Source organism: Electrophorus electricus, chromosome 4, assembly GCF_013358815.1.
Source record: "Electrophorus electricus isolate fEleEle1 chromosome 4, fEleEle1.pri, whole genome shotgun sequence".
In the NCBI taxonomy this organism is placed as follows: domain Eukaryota; kingdom Metazoa; phylum Chordata; class Actinopteri; order Gymnotiformes; family Gymnotidae; genus Electrophorus; species Electrophorus electricus.
The window spans coordinates 3589316-3609274 of NC_049538.1; the positions used below are offsets into that span (position 1 = coordinate 3589316).

At 45.6% G+C, this 19959-nt stretch overlaps 1 protein-coding gene across 3 annotated transcripts; it reads left to right on the forward strand.

Annotated features, from left to right (window-relative positions):
* Positions 1-1325: 1325 nt before the first annotated feature.
* On the forward strand, positions 1326-19346 carry zc3h7ba (zinc finger CCCH-type containing 7Ba). Of its 3 annotated transcripts, none has more exons than XM_027022044.2 (24): positions 1326-1454; positions 1693-1904; positions 2031-2124; positions 2282-2318; positions 2466-2663; positions 2795-2953; positions 3462-3542; positions 4113-4166; positions 4252-4288; positions 4392-4618; positions 4725-5040; positions 5219-5289; positions 5823-5922; positions 6118-6279; positions 6457-6662; positions 12076-12176; positions 12383-12564; positions 12795-12850; positions 13363-13613; positions 13862-13967; positions 14102-14210; positions 14556-14689; positions 14843-15012; positions 16331-19346. In XM_027022044.2, the coding sequence occupies exons 3-24, from the start codon at positions 2066-2068 to the stop codon at positions 16509-16511; spliced, it is 2997 nt and encodes a 998-aa protein (XP_026877845.2). In that variant the 5' UTR covers positions 1326-1454; positions 1693-1904; positions 2031-2065; the 3' UTR covers positions 16512-19346. The 3 variants fall into 3 exon arrangements, with proteins under 3 accessions (XP_026877845.2, XP_026877847.2, XP_026877846.2); XM_027022046.2 differs by having other exon boundaries at positions 5853-5922; XM_027022045.2 differs by lacking the exon at positions 1693-1904.
* Positions 19347-19959: the final 613 nt, after the last annotated feature.

The following is a 19959-nucleotide window of genomic DNA, read 5'->3' on the forward strand; positions in this document are numbered from 1 at the left end:
TGAATTACAGTATATTGCACTGTGAGAACAAATAGCAAAATACAACTCTCTGAAGAATAATGTGGCTTTTGTGATTTATTTCCATATCATATATTGATTTACATTATACAGTAAATATTGTTATTCTGGGCTTCAGATACAGTAAAACATAGTCATTTACAGTGTACTGTAAATTTAACAGACTCCATCATGACATCTATTGTGAGAGGTGTGGTTGCCAGCTTTACATTTATTAACAAAATAGAGAATAAAGAGTATAGGAGGTCCCATCCTTTATTGCAGGTTAAAGATAACATGCATTTGAGGCACCCTCTGGAGAATGTGTGAGTTACACAAATTTTCAGGTGAAATGAGGTAACTGCTCCTCCTTTTTTTACATTCCAGTCTTTGAAGTTACCACCATTCCTTCCAAAATATTCATTATGTAGATTGAAATTTGACACTATTATATCCCAGTGAAAGAAAACAATATCATTTTGCCCATCTACTATTAATAAGATTGTTTCCTGTATGACCTGGCACCTGATGCAAGAATAAACCAGAATAATCCGCTTTGCTCCTGCTCAATGTCCCCAAATGCCCGCAGAGACATCACTAAAGATGCTAATTAAATGAATAAGCCTTTATGCCTTCAAATGCGCTTCTGTATCATTATACACCTGGTACACCTACATAGAGCTTCAAAGGCCTCTACACTGAGGTCACAAACCACTTTATGAGAATACATGATAATATTTAAATCAGTACTTTAATTCTCTTTGCCTGAAAACAGTTTATTACATCAGGTGTAAGCCAACAGATCAAATGTTTTTTTAGCTGTCTTGAAATATTTGTGGATATAAAAATAGAGGAAAGGAAAACACATAGTATATGTATTTTGCAATGTTACATGTTTGTGTTGTGAAGTTCATTGTACAAAGCAGTCTTGTGAGAGAAAACATATGTTAACTGTTTAAAAAAGTGTGAAACCGACTGTAAAAAACTGTAAAAATTCAGGTAAGGTTGGCGGGGGGTCTGCACCTCGCACGAAATATGACCATCTTTTCCTAGAGAGATGAACAAACGCACATTCTCCATCACCAACTGAACAGCGTTATATTTTGCCTGTTAATAGTCTTAGTGAAAAGCAAGTTAAAGGAAGAGCAGACTCCTATGGTAGGCAAGACAAAAACGCTAAATGAACTTTCAGTGAGGTCGCCGGGATGACTGGTTTCCAGTATTATTTCCCCACACAGAAGTCGGTTTCACTGCCTAAACAGGGCGGTGTGTAGGACCATGCAACCACCTTCCGTTACAATGACGAATAGCAAAGGCAAGAAACACGCAGGGATCCTCACATGTTCCGTAGTCACCACCCCGAACAACAAAATTAAAATAGCATTGTTTATAGCGTGAATTGAATATTAAATATTAAAAGTGCAAAGTCCCAAGTCTAAAAACTCTTTTAGCTACAGGTGAGTTTAAGGCTTTTGGGGTTTAATCTAACTTTTAGATACATATCAGCTAGTTAGCTGCGAAGTTTTGTTTTCGCTGCTTTTGCCACAATATTTTTCGTGGTTATTAATTGCATCAGAAGTTGCGACATTATCGTTTCTTCAATTTCTTTTGTTTAATGCTGATCCGGATCTTTCTGGCTATGCGCTTCAGAAACATGTGATACGGTTGTTTTACTTGTACAACGCTACTTTATAGCTTTCGTGTGTCTGTGACCCTCGCCTTGCTGGTCAAACCTCCTTCTTCCGGAGAGGAAATGCTTTGACTCATCACTGGCGGCTGTGGGAGCCTCGCTAATGCTGGTGTTTCACTGAAGTATTCAGCCTGAAAAACAACACTGACAGGAGTAACTGACGGGAGAAACCTGTACACGTTATATTGCGCAATACGTGTTGTGTATTTTGTTTCAGGTAACGCCACTATTCGCCAGACCGTCACTTTACCAGCCACTGCTAACTTCGCTAGCTAGCAGCAGACTCCTGTGGTAATATTTTTGGTAGTAAATATGATTAGTCGTGCTCTTTTGCTACCTCCAGTTCTTCCAGGGCCTTCCTTTGCCCGATGAACTGCAATGAGCCTGGAACGACACAAGCGGAAAGAAGATATACAGAGGGCGCTGGCCTTCATTCAGTAAGAGACATTTCAACTTAGCCAAGTTGAAGCAACGCATAAGTTCAAAAGCACGTAGCGGCCCGCGTTTCCCTCTTCTTAGCTCGTACTGCTGACAGCGTCTCCTGTTGCTTTAGCTGTTAGCGGGTACTGAAATCTGTTGTGTGTCTGTGTGCAGGTCCTCGCTGCCTTACCCCGACCCGGAGGGATACGAGGTTGAGTTCTTACCGCATCTCTGACATTGTTGCTTATTGTAATGTGAAACGATCAGTCTCAGACTGGCGTCTCTGATGCCTAATTGTTTTTAATTGCTCTTCTTCTCTCTCCTCTCATCTTTTACCTGTCTTTCTCCTGTTGCTCAGGGCTTTCTGATGCAGCTGGTGTGCAATCTACTGGATGAGGGCAACGCGGCATTTCGAGAGGGCGACTGGATACTTGCCCGGGGGCATTTCAGCGAGGGCATCAGCGTGGCACGGTACGGACAGGACGAAGACGTGGCGGTGCCCCCAGCGCTGCTGGAGAGTCTGTATGTGAACCGGGCCGCAGCCCAACACTACATGGTGAGCTTGCCCACGCACGGTGGGGCTGGTTTCAATTTGAATGTTTTCGGTTTCTTTCTCTTCTTCCTTTGTTTGACTGTCTTGTCTGTTTTGCCGTATCTCCCTGTGCCTCTCTTTCTCTCTCCCGTCAGAGGGAGTTTGAATCGGCGGTGAGAGACTGTGACAGCGCGTTGGGTGTGCGTAAGGACAGCGGCAGGGCATTGTACAGGAAGGCTCTGTGTCTGAAGGAGCTTGGCCAACTGAAAGAGGCGTATGAGTGTATCACTGCCTGCCTGATTGTCTCGCCTCAGGTAAACACATCCACTCATTAACATGTCAGCAAATAACATCCACACGTGATCTCAGAGGGAGACTCATTAACATGTCAGCAAATAAAACATCTACACGTGATCTCAGAGACTCACTAATATATCAACACTGAAAACACCAACTTGACCAACAGTCATGCTGTTCTAGACTTTGCTGGCAGTGTTTCTGATTCACTGGTCATAAACATGCCTTGGTTTTACACTTCTTATCATTACATCTAAAATCCTGTATTTAAATAGGTGTAGCATACCAGAAATTATTTTGTCGTAAAACTGAGTAACTTACCAATTTCTAAGCCCAACAATTTCTAAGCCCAAATCCAATGTCAGTTTAGTTTATCCTTGTGTTCACGAAAACTGGAACTGTGCAGATTTGTAGATCACATGATGTGCCTTCCAAACATTTTCTTGCCTTGTAGGTCTGATAGATAGAAGAGAACAATGTGTGTGTGTGTGTGTGTGTGTGTGTGTGTGTGTGTGTGTTGATCAGGATGAAAAAGTGAGTGAAATGGCACAGGAGCTGGCCAGCAAACTAGAGCTGAAGACCCGCAAAGCTTACATTGGCCTGCAGGTCAGCACCAGCAGTACCTGGTTGTGGGTAACTTTAAATGTGGAACTGAGTATTGTGGCATCCGATTGGTTATAGTTTCCATGCAGAATGTTCCTTTACATCCCACCATGTTGTCTGTTTCGACATCTTAGAGCAAAGACGTATGTTCTAATACATTTTTTTTAACAGTGATGGATGAGTCTGTCTTGTCTGAGGTATGTCAGGTTCCTTTGTCATGTAAAGGATTCAGCACATTTGTAGTTTCTGATGTCCAAGCAATGACTGAAGGCCTTTACAAAAAGAGACTCATTTCACAGCAGTGTTTCACATTGATTCAGCAGTCTACCGCTGTGTTAAAGTCTGCTGTCATGTCACCAAATCCCAGTTTTAAGCCACAAGCTATAATGTAGTGTGTGTGATGGCCTGTTATATGGACACTTCTCAATCAGGTTTCAGAGATATCTCGACCAGATGTCAACTGAAAAAGATATTACTGAGATATAAACAGCGTACAAGAGGCTTGGTTGCTTGGTTTAGCGTCTTCTGGGAGGCGGGATGTGAGTCTGACCCCTGCTTCCTATTGGCTTGCAGGATAGACAGACAGCAGATGCAGCCAGTGAAGACGGTCTGCCTTCTTTGGAGCAGGTTAAGCTTCTCCTTTATTTTGGCTGTAATGCTTTCAGCTTTTCCACAACTTTATTTGTTTTTAAACGTTATTCCTCTCTCACAGATCTCCAATGGGCTGGATAGCTTGTGTGACGTAGCAGGTTTGTCCTACCTTTTTATGGTTCGTGTTTGGTTTCTTGTGTGAGAAGATTTTTCCATCTTTTCTTGTCCTTCTGCGCCTCTCTTTCTGTCTTTCTCTCTCAGTTGCCTTGCCTGACTGCGTATCTCCTGTCCTGCCCGCCCCTGTCCCTGTGAGCGATGCTTGTGAGGACCACAGGGTGTCCGGGGCGGTGCCTGAGAGCGCTGCATCAGGCCCCCAGGATGTGTCCCTGTCGGTGCCTGTCTCGGAGCCACTGGTGGATTGCGAGCTGGTGGGGGAGGAGCTGGATAGTCTTCTGGACTGCGTGTCAAAACAGGAGGAGCTTCTGCAGGTAAGGCAGGTCTGAAGAACTGGAAGGTGGAAAAGGCCTCGAGCAGCCTGAAAAGGGAAAGTAAACTTCTCTCCTTTGACTGTGTCTGCCCCCCCCCCCCCTCCAGACACCCTCTAAGGGCAGTGTGGTCCCCACTCATGTTCCTGCCGCTGGAGTGATCGGTCTTGGCCCGTCATTCCCGCCGCTCCTCCCTGCACCCTCCCCCCGCCTCCCTCCTGCGTTTTTCCCGTCGGCGGTGAGCCAGCTGAACACACTCGACTCCTTCACAGGACCAGATCTGGACCCCTCTCTCTCCGGCAGGCCACTGGACGTGCTCGACTCCTTTGTCCCTTCAGAGGCCTTGCTGGAGGGTGGGACACCTCAGCAGCCCCCTCTAGTGGTAGGGGAGGGGCTGGACTCACTCTCAGAGTTCACCTTACCTGGTGAGTATTTAGATCGGCTTGGGTTCCTGGAGCTCATATGCTTATGGAGGGTGTTTTGACACACACACACATTTTTCTTTCTTTAATTCATACATTGTGTTCATTCATACTTTGTTCCCTGAGTGTTGGGATGCCAGTAGTGTGAGGCACATAATAGCTTAACATTTCTCCCCCCCAGGTGGTAAAATCTCCAATAGTTTTCTTCCTGCAGTGAAGATAAGAAACTACTCTGACTGCTTGAACTCTGCTGTGAGTTCTCCTCTCTTCTCTCTTAGATGTGTGGATGTGTTCACCACGCCTTTCCCAACCTATGAGAACGTAGAGGAGCAGCATGAACAGTTTCATTGCTCAAAATCTGCCACTTCTTTCTGATTTGCTGACAACTTATGGGAGTTTTGTAGCAGTGAAAACCAGAGCACGGGAGCACAAAATTATTTGCGTGCATGCGGGACGAGTTTAGAGGCACATGCACACTCCACTAAATAAAAGAGGAGCAAGTTTGTGCGATTGCAGTACATATCTAAGTGAGCACGAGAGCAGTTTTGTAGCCGATCAAAATATATACTCTCTCAGATTCATGAGTGAGCACATGTATGTTTTGCATGCGAGCAAAGGAAATCTGCGAGTGCTGCGTGAATCACGCTCTTGCATTTAAAAAAAAAAAAAAAAAAAAAAAGTGCTCTTGATTGTTGGCTGGAAAATAACTCCATACAGTATTGAAATGGTGTGTTATGTTTTGTTTTTCATCAGCACTGAGATATTGTGTGTGTGTGTGTGAACAGAATGGTCAAGTAGCATCTGCCTTATTCCAGCTGTCCAGGAATCCTCTTGAACACACGCATGACTTTACTCAAGCTTGTACTACTTGCTTTACACGCATAGGTATCCCCCCTCCCCTTTACACACACACACACACACCACACTACAGCTTAGCTCAGCTTTTACAGAGAGCCACACGGTTGAGTTCATCCTAGTTCTCACATCTTTTGATATTTGTGGTGTAATGGCTTTGAGGCACTCATAAGATCATCTCGTCTGGTCTGGTCTTGTCTCTCCTCACCCCTCCCCTCCCCTCAGGTCCTGGAGTGCTGGACTGTGAGTACAGAGCTGAACTGGCTCATAGCTGTAAGAAAGACATTCTGCTGTGTAGGCGCAAAGGCGGAGATAGTCCGCCCTGGAGGAGGGTTCGGCCCCGCCCAACTCGAAGTAACTTCCTTGGTGCCTATGTATTATGCAAAGGTGAACTACCAGGCATACAGATAACTGCCATTATTTGTCACCTAATGTGTGTCGTTTATACATTTTACATATTTCACACATTGTGTCGTGTGTGTGTGTGTGTGTGTGTGTGTGTGTGTGTGTGTGTGTGTGTGTGTGTGTGTGTGTGTTTGTTTGTTTTTGTTTTTACACGTACAGAGGTTTTAGAACGGCAGGACTGTAAATATGGTGAAGCCTGCACATTTGCTTACTGTCAGGAAGAAATTGATGTCTGGACACAGGAGAGGCGGGGCTTATTGACCAGAGAGCTGCTTTTCAACCCTCTCTCCACCAATCAGAGACAGGCACTTAGTGTTATCAAACTACTGAACATGCACAATGGCATGTTCATGTTCCTCTGTGAGGTATGTGCATGAACACACACACACACGAACACACACATGTTCATGTTCATCTGTGAGGTATGTGCGTGAACACACACACGTTCATGATCATCTGTGAGGTATGTGCGTGAACACACACACACACACACACGTTCATGATCATCTGTGAGGTATGTGCGTGAACACACACACACACACACACACACGTTCATGATCATCTGTGAGGTATGTGCGTGAACACACACACACACACACACACACACGTTCATGATCATCTGTGAGGTATGTGCGTGAACACACACACACACACACACACACACACACACGTTCATGATCATCTGTGAGGTATGTGCGTGAACACACACACACACACGTTCATGATCATCTGTGAGGTATGTGCGTGAACACACACACACACACACACACGTTCATGATCATCTGTGAGGTATGTGCGTGAACACACACACACACACACACACGTTCATGATCATCTGTGAGGTATGTGCGTGAACACACACACACACACACACACACGTTCATGATCATCTGTGAGGTATGTGCGTGAACACACACACACACACACACACACGTTCATGATCATCTGTGAGGTATGTGCGTGAACACACACACACATTCATGATCATCTGTGAGGTATGTGCGTGAACACACACAAACGTTCATGATCATCTGTGAGGTATGTGCGTGAACACACACACACACACACACGTTCATGATCATCTGTGAGGTATGTGCGTGAACACACACACACACGTTCATGATCATCTGTGAGGTATGTGCGAGAACACACACACACACACACACGTTCATGATCATCTGTGAGGTATGTGCGTGAACACACACACACACGTTCATGATCATCTGTGAGGTATGTGCGTGAACACACACACACACACACACACACACACACACACACACACGTTCATGTTCCTCTGTGAGGTATGTGCGTGGAACACACACGTTCATGATCATCTGTGAGGTATGTGCGTGAACACACACACACACACACACACACACGTTCATGTTCCTCTGTGAGGTATGTGCGTGAACACACACACACACACACACACACACGTTCATGTTCCTCTGTGAGGTATGTGCGTGAACACACACACACACTCACACACACACACACACACACACACACACACACACACACACGTTCATGTTCCTCTGTGAGGTATGTGCGTGAACACACACGTTCATGATCATCTGTGAGGTATGTGCGTGAACACACACACACACACACACACGTTCATGTTCCTCTGTGAGGTATGTGCGTGAACACACACACACACACACACACACACACGTTCATGTTCCTCTGTGAGGTATGTGCGTGAACACACACACACACACACACACACACACACACACGTTCATGTTCCTCTGTGAGGTATGTGCGTGAACACACACACACACACACCACACGTTCATGTTCCTCTGTGAGGTATGTGCGTGAACACACACACACACACACACACGTTCATGATCATCTGTGAGGTATGTGCGTGAACACACACACACACACACACACACGTTCATGATCATCTGTGAGGTATGTGCGTGAACACACACACACATTCATGATCATCTGTGAGGTATGTGCGTGAACACACACAAACGTTCATGATCATCTGTGAGGTATGTGCGTGAACACACACACACACACACACGTTCATGATCATCTGTGAGGTATGTGCGTGAACACACACACACACGTTCATGATCATCTGTGAGGTATGTGCGTGAACACACACACACACGTTCATGATCATCTGTGAGGTATGTGCGTGAACACACACACACACACACACGTTCATGATCATCTGTGAGGTATGTGCGTGAACACACACACACACGTTCATGATCATCTGTGAGGTATGTGCGTGAACACACACACACACACACACACACACACACGTTCATGTTCCTCTGTGAGGTATGTGCGTGAACACACACGTTCATGATCATCTGTGAGGTATGTGCGTGAACACACACACACACACACACACACACGTTCATGTTCCTCTGTGAGGTATGTGCGTGAACACACACACACACGTTCATGTTCCTCTGTGAGGTATGTGCGTGAACACACACACACACACACACACACACACACACACACACACACACACGTTCATGTTCCTCTGTGAGGTATGTGCGTGAACACACACGTTCATGATCATCTGTGAGGTATGTGCGTGAACACACACACACACACACACACGTTCATGTTCCTCTGTGAGGTATGTGCGTGAACACACACACACACACACACACACGTTCATGTTCCTCTGTGAGGTATGTGCGTGAACACACACACACACACACACACACACGTTCATGTTCCTCTGTGAGGTATGTGCGTGAACACACACACACACGTTCATGTTCCTCTGTGAGGTATGTGCGTGAACACACACACACACGTTCATGTTCCTCTGTGAGGTATGTGCGTGAACACACACACACACACGTTCATGTTCCTCTGTGAGGTATGTGCGTGAACACACACGAACACACACACACACACACACACACACGTTCATGTTCCTCTGTGAGGTATGTGCGTGAACACACACACACACACACACACACGTTCATGTTCCTCTGTGAGGTATGTGCGTGAACACACACACACACACACACACACGTTCATGTTCCTCTGTGAGGTATGTGCGTGAACACACACACACACACACACACACACGTTCATGTTCCTCTGTGAGGTATGTGCGTGAACACACACACACACACACACGTTCATGTTCCTCTGTGAGGTATGTGCGTGAACACCACACACACACACACACGTTCATGTTCCTCTGTGAGGTATGTGCGTGAACACCACACACACACACACGTTCATGTTCCTCTGTGAGGTATGTGCGTGAACACCACACACACACACACGTTCATGTTCCTCTGTGAGGTATGTGCGTGAACACCACACACACACACACACGTTCATGTTCCTCTGTGAGGTATGTGCGTGAACACCACACACACACACACGTTCATGTTCCTCTGTGAGGTATGTGCGTGAACACCACACACACACACACGTTCATGTTCCTCTGTGAGGTATGTGCGTGAACACCACACACACACACACGTTCATGTTCCTCTGTGAGGTATGTGCGTGAACACCACACACACACACACACGTTCATGTTCCTCTGTGAGGTATGTGCGTGAACACCACACACACACACACGTTCATGTTCCTCTGTGAGGTATGTGCGTGAACACCACACACACACACGTTCATGTTCCTCTGTGAGGTATGTGCGTGAACACCACACACACACACACACACGTTCATGTTCCTCTGTGAGGTATGTGCGTGAACACCACACACACACACACACACACGTTCATGTTCCTCTGTGAGGTATGTGCGTGAACACCACACACACACACACACACACGTTCATGTTCCTCTGTGAGGTATGTGCGTGAACACCACACACACACACACACACACGTTCATGTTCCTCTGTGAGGTATGTGCGTGAACACCACACACACACACACACACGTTCATGTTCCTCTGTGAGGTATGTGCGTGAACACCACACACACACACACACACGTTCATGTTCCTCTGTGAGGTATGTGCGTGAACACCACACACACACACACACACGTTCATGTTCCTCTGTGAGGTATGTGCGTGAACACCACACACACACAAACACACGTTCATGTTCCTCTGTGAGGTATGTGCGTGAACACCACACACACACACACACACACGTTCATGTTCCTCTGTGAGGTATGTGCGTGAACACCACACACACACACACACACACACGTTCATGTTCCTCTGTGAGGTATGTGCGTGAACACCACACACACACACACACACACGTTCATGTTCCTCTGTGAGGTATGTGCGTGAACACCACACACACACACACACACACGTTCATGTTCCTCTGTGAGGTATGTGCGTGAACACCACACACACACACACACACACGTTCATGTTCCTCTGTGAGGTATGTGCGTGAACACCACACACACACACACACACACGTTCATGTTCCTCTGTGAGGTATGTGCGTGAACACCACACACACACACACACACACACGTTCATGTTCCTCTGTGAGGTATGTGCGTGAACACCACACACACACACACACACACACACGTTCATGTTCCTCTGTGAGGTATGTGCGTGAACACCACACACACACACGTTCATGTTCCTCTGTGAGGTATGTGCGTGAACACCACACACACACACGTTCATGTTCCTCTGTGAGGTATGTGCGTGAAACACCACACACACACACGTTCATGTTCCTCTGTGAGGTATGTGCGTGAACACCACACACACACACGTTCATGTTCCTCTGTGAGGTATGTGCGTGAACACCACACACACACACGTTCATGTTCCTCTGTGAGGTATGTGCGTGAACACCACACACACACACACACACACGTTCATGTTCCTCTGTGAGGTATGTGCGTGAACACCACACACACACACACACACGTTCATGTTCCTCTGTGAGGTATGTGCGTGAACACCACACACACACACACACACACGTTCATGTTCCTCTGTGAGGTATGTGCGTGAACACCACACACACACACACACACACACGTTCATGTTCCTCTGTGAGGTATGTGAGTGAACACCACACACACACACACACACACACGTTCATGTTCCTCTGTGAGGTATGTGCGTGAACACCACACACACACACACACACACGTTCATGTTCCTCTGTGAGGTATGTGCGTGAACACCACACACACACACACACACACGTTCATGTTCCTCTGTGAGGTATGTGCGTGAACACCACACACACACACACACACACGTTCATGTTCCTCTGTGAGGTATGTGCGTGAACACCACACACACACACACACACACGTTCATGTTCCTCTGTGAGGTATGTGCGTGAACACCACACACACACACACACACACGTTCATGTTCCTCTGTGAGGTATGTGCGTGAACACCACACACACACACACACACGTTCATGTTCCTCTGTGAGGTATGTGCGTGAACACCACACACACATTTATGGAAGCCAACAGTTATCTAGAGTGACGTGCAAAAGTGTCATCTGCTCTTAGAATGCATCCTAGTAAGTACAGCAGGTTAGTCAAAGACACTATTGAACTAGTAGACACACACACACGCACATCTGTGAGGTATGTGCACTAATGCGCACACATCTTTATTCCCCTTTCAGTTTCACACTCTCTCTTGTGCATTGTGCATTATTTGCAAAGTGCCCAGCTTGCAAAAAAAAGCAGTACCACACGCACGCGCACACACACACACACACACACACACACACACACACACCCTTGTTCATTCCCTTTAACTAACATATGATTTGTTCTGTCCCTGTGTGTGTGTGTAGATGTGCTTTGACACCAAGCCTCGGATCATCAGTAAGCGTTGTAAGGAGAATCCCTCCTTATGCTCCAACATGGTCACACAACATCCATTCGAAAGAAACAAGTTAGTGCTCCTCTTTCAGCTGGAGCTCCAGGCCTTGTGCCACAGCAGGACTCTTATACCCACTCAGCAGCTTCATCAGCCACGTTCGCTTTTTAGAATAGCAGAAGAAATCACATTATTTTTGCTGCTTTCTATTTTTTTACTTTTTTCTCTCCCGTCTGTCTCTGTCCTCTTTCTTTACCCCCCCCTCCCTCTTCCCCCCTCAGGTGTCTGGTTCATATGGTGAAGAGCAGCAGTATTTACTGCAGTAAGATCCGTCCTCTGCGGCCGCTCTGTCTGTTCGATGTGTGTCGACACGAGCTGCGATATGGCTGTCAGCGGGAGAGCAGTTGCTCCTTTGCTCACTCTCTCATTGAGCTCCAGTGCTGGATACTGGAAAAGGACCATGGTACACACACACACTCACTGACCTTCATGTACATATATGGTCACCTTCAAACATAGGCGCACGTGTGTTTGAAGGTGACAGAGTCATCCACAGACATCTGTGTTGTGTGTGTGTGTGCTGTGTCTGTTGCATTGAAGATTGCAGTTGACCAAGTAGCCAACAGGTGGCAGCGTAATGTCAAGTCACATTTGTCTCTTGCTCACCCTCTCTGTGTGTGCGCATGTGTGTAGGTATCAGTCATGAGGAGATTGTGCAAGAGTCTAAGAAGCACTGGCACAAGCAGAGAGTAAGCAGAGCCCCCGAAAACTAACGCCGTAATACCGTTACAATACCATGAATACTAATGGCGTAATACTTTTACAATACCATGAATACCAACGCCGTAATACTGCTACATGACCCTGAATACTAATGCCGTAATACTGCTACATGACCCCGAATACTAATGCTCTGTTACTGTTACATGAAACCGAATACTAACGCCATAATACTGTTACATGACCCCGAATACTAATGCTGTAATACTGTTACGTGACCCCCAACACTAATGCCGTAATACTGCTACATGACCCCGAATACTAACACCGTAATACCGTTACGTGACCCCGAATACTAACGCCGTAATACCGTTACATGACCCCGAATACTAACGCCGAAATACCGTTACACGTAATACTGCTATATGTAACCGAATACTAATGCTGTGATACTGTTACAATGGCCTTAGCACTAATGCTCTAATACCGAGTTCTTTGTTTTTGAATATTCTTAATTTTTGTTTGTCTCTGTGTCCCTCAGCCAGGTAACATGCCCATGTCCCAAACCAATGGCACTGCAGCCAAAGGGGAGGGGTCGGGCAAAGGGGCGGAGCCAAACAGGAAGGCGGTACCTGTCCAAACATCCGGAAGCGCTACAGCTGGAGCTGCGAGTGTGTCGGGCCAAGCCATACACCTCCTGATGAAGTTTGTTTGCGGCCAGTGCTGGAGGGATGGGCTTGTGAGCGAAGCAGACAAGGCTCTGAAATACTGCAGCGCCAAAGCTCGACACAGGTGACACCTCCACAGCGCCATGCCTGACCTCGTCCCGTACAACGGCCCAGCTCTGGTGGTGTTGCGCTCTGTGAAGAACAAGCTTTTTAGACATGTGTTAGCGTTTAGAATGGCTTCTTATGTTTTTGTCATATTTCTGATGATACTGTTGATCAGACTGAATGAACATTTCTCCATATCTCTCCATAATTCACCCCTCCGCCCACTACTGTTTTCCTCCTCCTCCTCCTCCTCCTCCTCCTCTCTAGCTGGACTAAAGATCGCAGGGTCCTTTTGGTGAGGTCTCCTGAGAGGGAGAAGTGGGTGGCAGTGCGACCTTTGCCCTTTGCCAAGACGTACCCGCAGCAGTATGACGTGAGTCCACCCCCCTTCTGTCACACATCTGAGCTGGCCGAACCGATGAACGCTGGCCCTTCCTGTGTTTCCAGGGCAACCCCTCGGAGGTTGCCTACCCGCTCTAAAAGATGAGCTGTTTTGCGTCCCTACAGATCTGTGTGCACGTGCTCAAGCAGAAGAAATGTCACTACATCGGGAACTGCACCTTCGCCCACAACCCTGAGGAGAAGGAACTGTGGACCTACATGAAGAACACGGGCTGTGAGCTTCTGCGCCACTGTCACAGGCTTTCAGTCGCATGCATTTAATCACGTCACGTTATCGTTATGTGACGTTTGTCTTAATCCCTTTGTCAGTACTTCTGACACGCATTTTGTTGCATCTGTAAACATCTTTTTTTACCTAGTTCTATAAAAGTAAACACCATCAGTGTTTTAGAAGTGTTATAAAGAAGATTCAGCCATTCTGCAAATGGCTGATCTGTGTTGTGTTTGTGCAAATCTAACTAACAGAATCCTACAAATCATCTGAAGCAGCGGCGAAGTTTGCGAGTGGACTGCTTGTTTGAGTGCAGACCCTAATAAAGATGACTTGTGTGTCTTGCAGTGCGGGACTTGCAACATGTCTATGATGTGTGGGTGACCACGGCTAATCACAACAAGAGACTGGATGGCAGTCCACTGCCCCAGCCAGTAGAGGAGAAGCAGATTGCCATGCCAACCGACTTTGCTGAACCTATGGTGAATAATCTGTGTGAGGGCGAGAGAGAGAGACCGTGTCCGAAACTGTACCACGTCTAGGAAACACTGATTCATCCTAATTGGTGTTGTGTGTGTGTGTGTGCACTTGCATGCTGCCCATGAGCTGTGCGTGTGTTTGTGTGCTTGCACCAGGACGGCTTCCACTGCCGCCTGTGCGGGAAGCACAGTAACAGTGAGCGCCAGTGGCAGCAGCACATCTCGTCTGAGCGCCACAAGGACCGCGTGCTGAGCGGGGCGGGCGAGGACGAGAGCCTGACGTGGACGCAGCGCTTCCCCGGACGCTGCTTCGCCCTCTGCCCCAGGTACGCCAGCCCTCAGCCTTCAGCGCACTGCCTGTGTCACCAGTGTGGTGCCGTGTGTGGTCGCTCTGTGTGAACTGTCTCCCTGACGGGCAGCTGAATAAACGACACAACTAATTGATGACGTTTGCCTTCATCAGACATCAGCCACGATCGTACTTGTTCAACTGTAAATGTAAGAGTGAACGACTTGTGACGTCTCCAGTGCTACACAAGGGACCCTAGAGCTATAAAAAATAAACAAAGAAAAACAGCTGATTTCAGAACAGTTGGGGTTAAAGGTGCGCTGTGCTGGGGTTAAAGGTGAGGTACTCTTTTGCTGGTTTTGGCCGTGGATGATTTATGTGGAGCATCTTGGAAGCCATGTTACCATTCTTGAGCTTCAGCACGCAAACTAAAATCTTATTCTTTAGTTTCTAGTTTATGCAACGGAAACGGAAACTAGATTTATGAAAACCCATGCTGTCATTTGCTACAGCCAACAGCCATTAGGGATGATTACTGCTACGCCTGTGCTTCACTCCTCGTGGTACAGCAAGCACTGAGAGTGTAAAGACCTGGCGGAAGCACCCTTGTTTCTGTACTGCGGCTCGTCTCCATTGACTCTGTAGGCTTTTTGAATATTTTGCTTTTTGTTAAATATGTGTGTACAAATGACAAATGTAAGCGTTACATTTGAGTGAAACTGGAGTAACATTGGAGTAATATTTGGGTTACAAGAGTTACAAGAGCTACTACTGAAGAGGTGAACTGACCTCTTGAGTTGTCTGGCACCATCTTAAGATTCATTAGAGATTGCTGGTACAGTTTAAAACTCATTATATGTACTGTATAGAAACACACACACTGGCTTTGAATTGCCATTGCATGTGTTGTTGCAAACAGTTATTCACCAAATGACATACTAAAAAGCCTATTTTTTAAAGTTTAATTTTGTATTAACATAAAATTAAATACATGTAAATATATATAAAATTAAATTTACCCCCCCACCCCCCCCCCCCCTTTCATTATTATATTATGTACACAGAACTGGCCCTCTTACACCACTAATACTCAGTCGTAATGCCCCCTGATCTTGTAGAAAGTCTGAGAGCTAAAAACTAATCTCCAGACACCTGGACATTCTACACTAATTTGGTAAAGCAACATTGAATAGTGCCAGTCTTCTTAAAATGGTTAAATTAAAGATAAAGTTTTCTCAGCACAGGAACAAGATGTTGATTTAAAAGGTCACGTTCATGTAACCAGATACTGTACGCTCTCACTGAGTGGTGGTGGTTGTTGTTGTTGATTGTTTGTTTCTTTGTTTGATCGACAGGTTGCCGGACAGCTGCACTGAGGGCCTGAGCTGTGACTTCGCCCACAGTGAGGTGGAGCTTCAGGAGTGGCGCGAGAGGCGGGACTTCCTGCGGAGGCGGCTGGACAAAGCTCGTGCTGACATGCTAATTGCGTCCACTGACTATGACTTTGGGAAATACAACTTCCTCCTGCACGACTGAGCACATGGCCCTGTATATACACACAAACACACACACGTTGTTGTTGTTGTTGTTGTTGTTTTGACTCTCAAATTGGCCCAGTTCTTGCTTTAAATTGCCACGCATGTATTGCCATACTCAGTTATTCTTATTTCCTAATAGACAGATGATGTTTGTTTGTATAATAGAGAAAGACACACAAACACACTCTTTGCACACATTTCCCCTGAGCTTCGCTATGGCCCATTCCTAGTGACGTTGCCTTGCTAGCATCACCGGCTGCAGTGTGTGTGTGTGGGCGTCCTGCCCAGGCTCCTGCAGGCGTGTAGCTTTTCGGAGGAGTGTCCCACCTTCGCGTCCTCCCGCTCAGAACGCAGCTGCTGGTGACCTCAAAAGGCCACTCGTCCATAACCCCATTTGAGGCTGAATGACCAGGGACAGCGGTCGCCTATACACTGCTAAGCATATGCTAAGCTCATGCCATTGCACTACTTAGTTGTTAGTAACAAGCGTTCAGTCACCTTTGTACCCACGTGCTGACTCATCATAAAACATAATTCGGCATAAATGGAGGCCAGGTGAACCTCACCCTGTTTTTTTTTTGTTTTTTTTTCTTATAAAAAGAGACCAAATTTCATTTGTGAAGGAGGCACACTGAAAACCAGCAAGTGTTGGTGCATTATAGTCACTTTAACCGCCTTAAACGTTTGAGTACTGCCCTTTACCCAGAATGCACTGCCTGCAACAGAGTTGTTTACAGCAAGCGTTGGATATGGCCAAGGCCAGACCTGAAACATACTGCGTCACTTTCAGGTGTCGCTGAACCGAGGAGGTGTTTTAAGATGTCTTAATACAGCAAGCTGTCATGCTTAAATTAGAATTTTATTTGTTTTTTATTTTTTAAGTTAGCTGGTTTAGTGTGCCAACACAGTATGTGTCATTGTCTCATACTCAGTTAGCTTGTGGTCCTTAGCTAAAAAAAAAATGGGTTTAGTCCTGTTTAAAAAAATGTAAATAGTTAGATTGAGAGTTTAATAGAAAAGATGACATTTGACTATGTCTAAATGAAAATGAACAAAGAAAAAAACATGACTAGTGACATCATTGAGAGCAACCTGTCTGAACAGAGTATAAAATTGATGTAGGATTAAGAGGATCAAAGAGCAGTTCTGTGCTAACAGTTATTTTGTTACTCTAAGACTAAGGTTAATCTGTAGTCAGGAAACCATCTCTTAATGTCTAGTGCTTGAAAGTGTTGGATAAGTTTGCTCTTGGATTAGTTTGTCTTGTATTTGAATTTGAAGTCTGATTTTGAAGATAAAACTGGAAAAGAAAAATGTTCTGTTTTCCAAGGAGTAGATTCCTTGGACTGTAAACCCAAGACATTGTTTAGCCTTAGTCGGTTGTTTGAGACAAACCCAGTTGTTAAAGGTCATCTTGTAGACAGACAGGAGAGCATCAACAGCTGTGTGATTCCTGGTGCACCCAAATAAACGGGATTTGGTTTTGGGGATTTTTGGGTTGTCTTTGATCTCTAATTTCTAGTTCTAATCCAAATGCATTGAGACTGGACATATACCCTTGGAAAAGCTTGAATTTTACTTCCAATTTTAAATAAACTATGCTTGCTGATTTATGCTATAGGATATGCAGTGCCCCCTTATCTCTTAACAGCCCAGAAAATTTAGTTTGTCCCTTCAAAGCCTTTGCAATGAAAACTGTAATTAATTTTAATGGGACATGGCGCAAGGGACAGAAATCTCCCAAACCAAAACGGGCCCAAAACTGCATAGCAATTCATTCAGGCTTCCCAGCAATAAACACCCAGTGTGCCTTCTGGGATGATTGGTGTGGCTCTAGCCTATTTCCTGTGCTGGAGCCAAGGACCAGGAGTGCTGTGTTTCTGCTCCTGCTGGATCTGTACCAATCCAGATCAGCTTGAGTACCTGGGAGGAGTCTAGTAAACATTACGTGCTTCCGAAACACGCTCGCGTTCCGTGGCTTTATTTTTTAAGGCGCTAGACCTGAAAATGTGAGAAGTCGCCATTTCCCTGTTGCTTGGTGTCCTGTGAACTTGAAACTAATATTGGACTTCTGAGTGGAAGTCTGTTTGAGATCTGCAAGAATGGAGAGCTCAGCACTCAGCTGAACTCCGTCCAACCGTGACTGACCCAGAGGAACATCATCTCTTGGGTCCTAACAGGCTTGTTATTTAGGCTACAGAGACTCCAGGGAGGGCCCGCATGTAGAGCGAGCTCTGGTTAATACTGCCTTTTGAGATGCATTCTTTTTTGTGCTGTGCGTAACTGTTATGCCACTAGGTGGATGGATTGGCAGGTTGAGAGGAACGGAGGCATCTCTGGCTACAAGTGTGCGCAACTGACAGGGAACAGTTGAGTTAAAACACACACTGGACGTCCAATGCTGTGTTATGTTCTTGTCCATGCTTATGCAATTTTTAATACTACGCCTTTATTTTGTCACTTTAATTAAAAGAAAGGTAAAGAAATCAGTTAAAATGTACCATTACCGTCTATAAATAGATGATTGTATTTTCGTTGTCGATCATATTTTAATTATGTTGATTTCCATTGTAAAGGTTTTTGACATCTTGGAAGTGTTTTGGACAACGTTAAACCCACTACCATACTGACCTCTACCACACAGCTTCTGTCTACAATGTGCTAATGTTTAGACGAAGAACATTTCCTGGTTATGACTTGAGTGTGGCAGTGTAAAGGGTGGAAAGTTTATTTTGTATTTTTAGTTTTGCCCTCTGCAGTGTAAATCTGTTTTATATACAAACAGCCATGAACAATGGACCAAATATTGCCAATAAATATTTTTCTAAAAGTATTAACTGCTCCAGCTGGTTCATTTATTATTCGTGCCCATAAAGGGAAGTAAACTGTACAGAATGTTACGTTTATGCGACGGACCGTTTGTCCTGGCAACAAAATGGTTGCCAGCCAACTGACCTCTGCTGCAGTCCTGTGAGCATGTTGTCTTCATCTACTGTTCCTTTTGTAATGGTTTCAGTGCAGACTTTGTACTGGTTGAAGACTTGCATCTCTGCTGGGTGCTTTTTCAACAAGTTTGAGGGTGTACGAACAGTTTGACACAGCCTCGCTCAGTGGTGTGTCTAGGTGGATAACAATCGCCCGTAATCTGACACCATATTAGTCCTTCACCTTGAAGTCATTCCGGCTTCGTGTCTTGGCCTCTGCTGAGCTGGAGTTTGTGCGTGAAGCAGACAGCACAAACAAGCGGTGTAGCACGGCAGCTATAACTATAACACTGCCTTTGTTCAGGTTCATTTAGGCTTGTTATTAAAACTTTCCTTACACTGGTAAAGAGATTAATGAAGCTTAATAACTTGCTCTTAATAACAAAAACTGTTCATTTTCATTTATTCCAGTTATTATTAATGAAGTTTAATCATTTGAACCTCAGTTCTGTTTGGAGTTTT

Bases quoted from the DNA above. Each gene is read 5' to 3' on its own strand.
- zc3h7ba (XM_027022044.2), top strand. From the start codon at position 2,066: ATGAGCCTGGAACGACACAAGCGGAAAGAAGATATACAGAGGGCGCTG. The intron at 2,664-2,794 runs GTGAGCTTGCCC...CTCTCCCGTCAG, and splicing joins CCGCAGCCCAACACTACATG to AGGGAGTTTGAATCGGCGGT. The intron at 5,041-5,218 runs GTGAGTATTTAG...TCTCCCCCCCAG, and splicing joins CTCAGAGTTCACCTTACCTG to GTGGTAAAATCTCCAATAGT.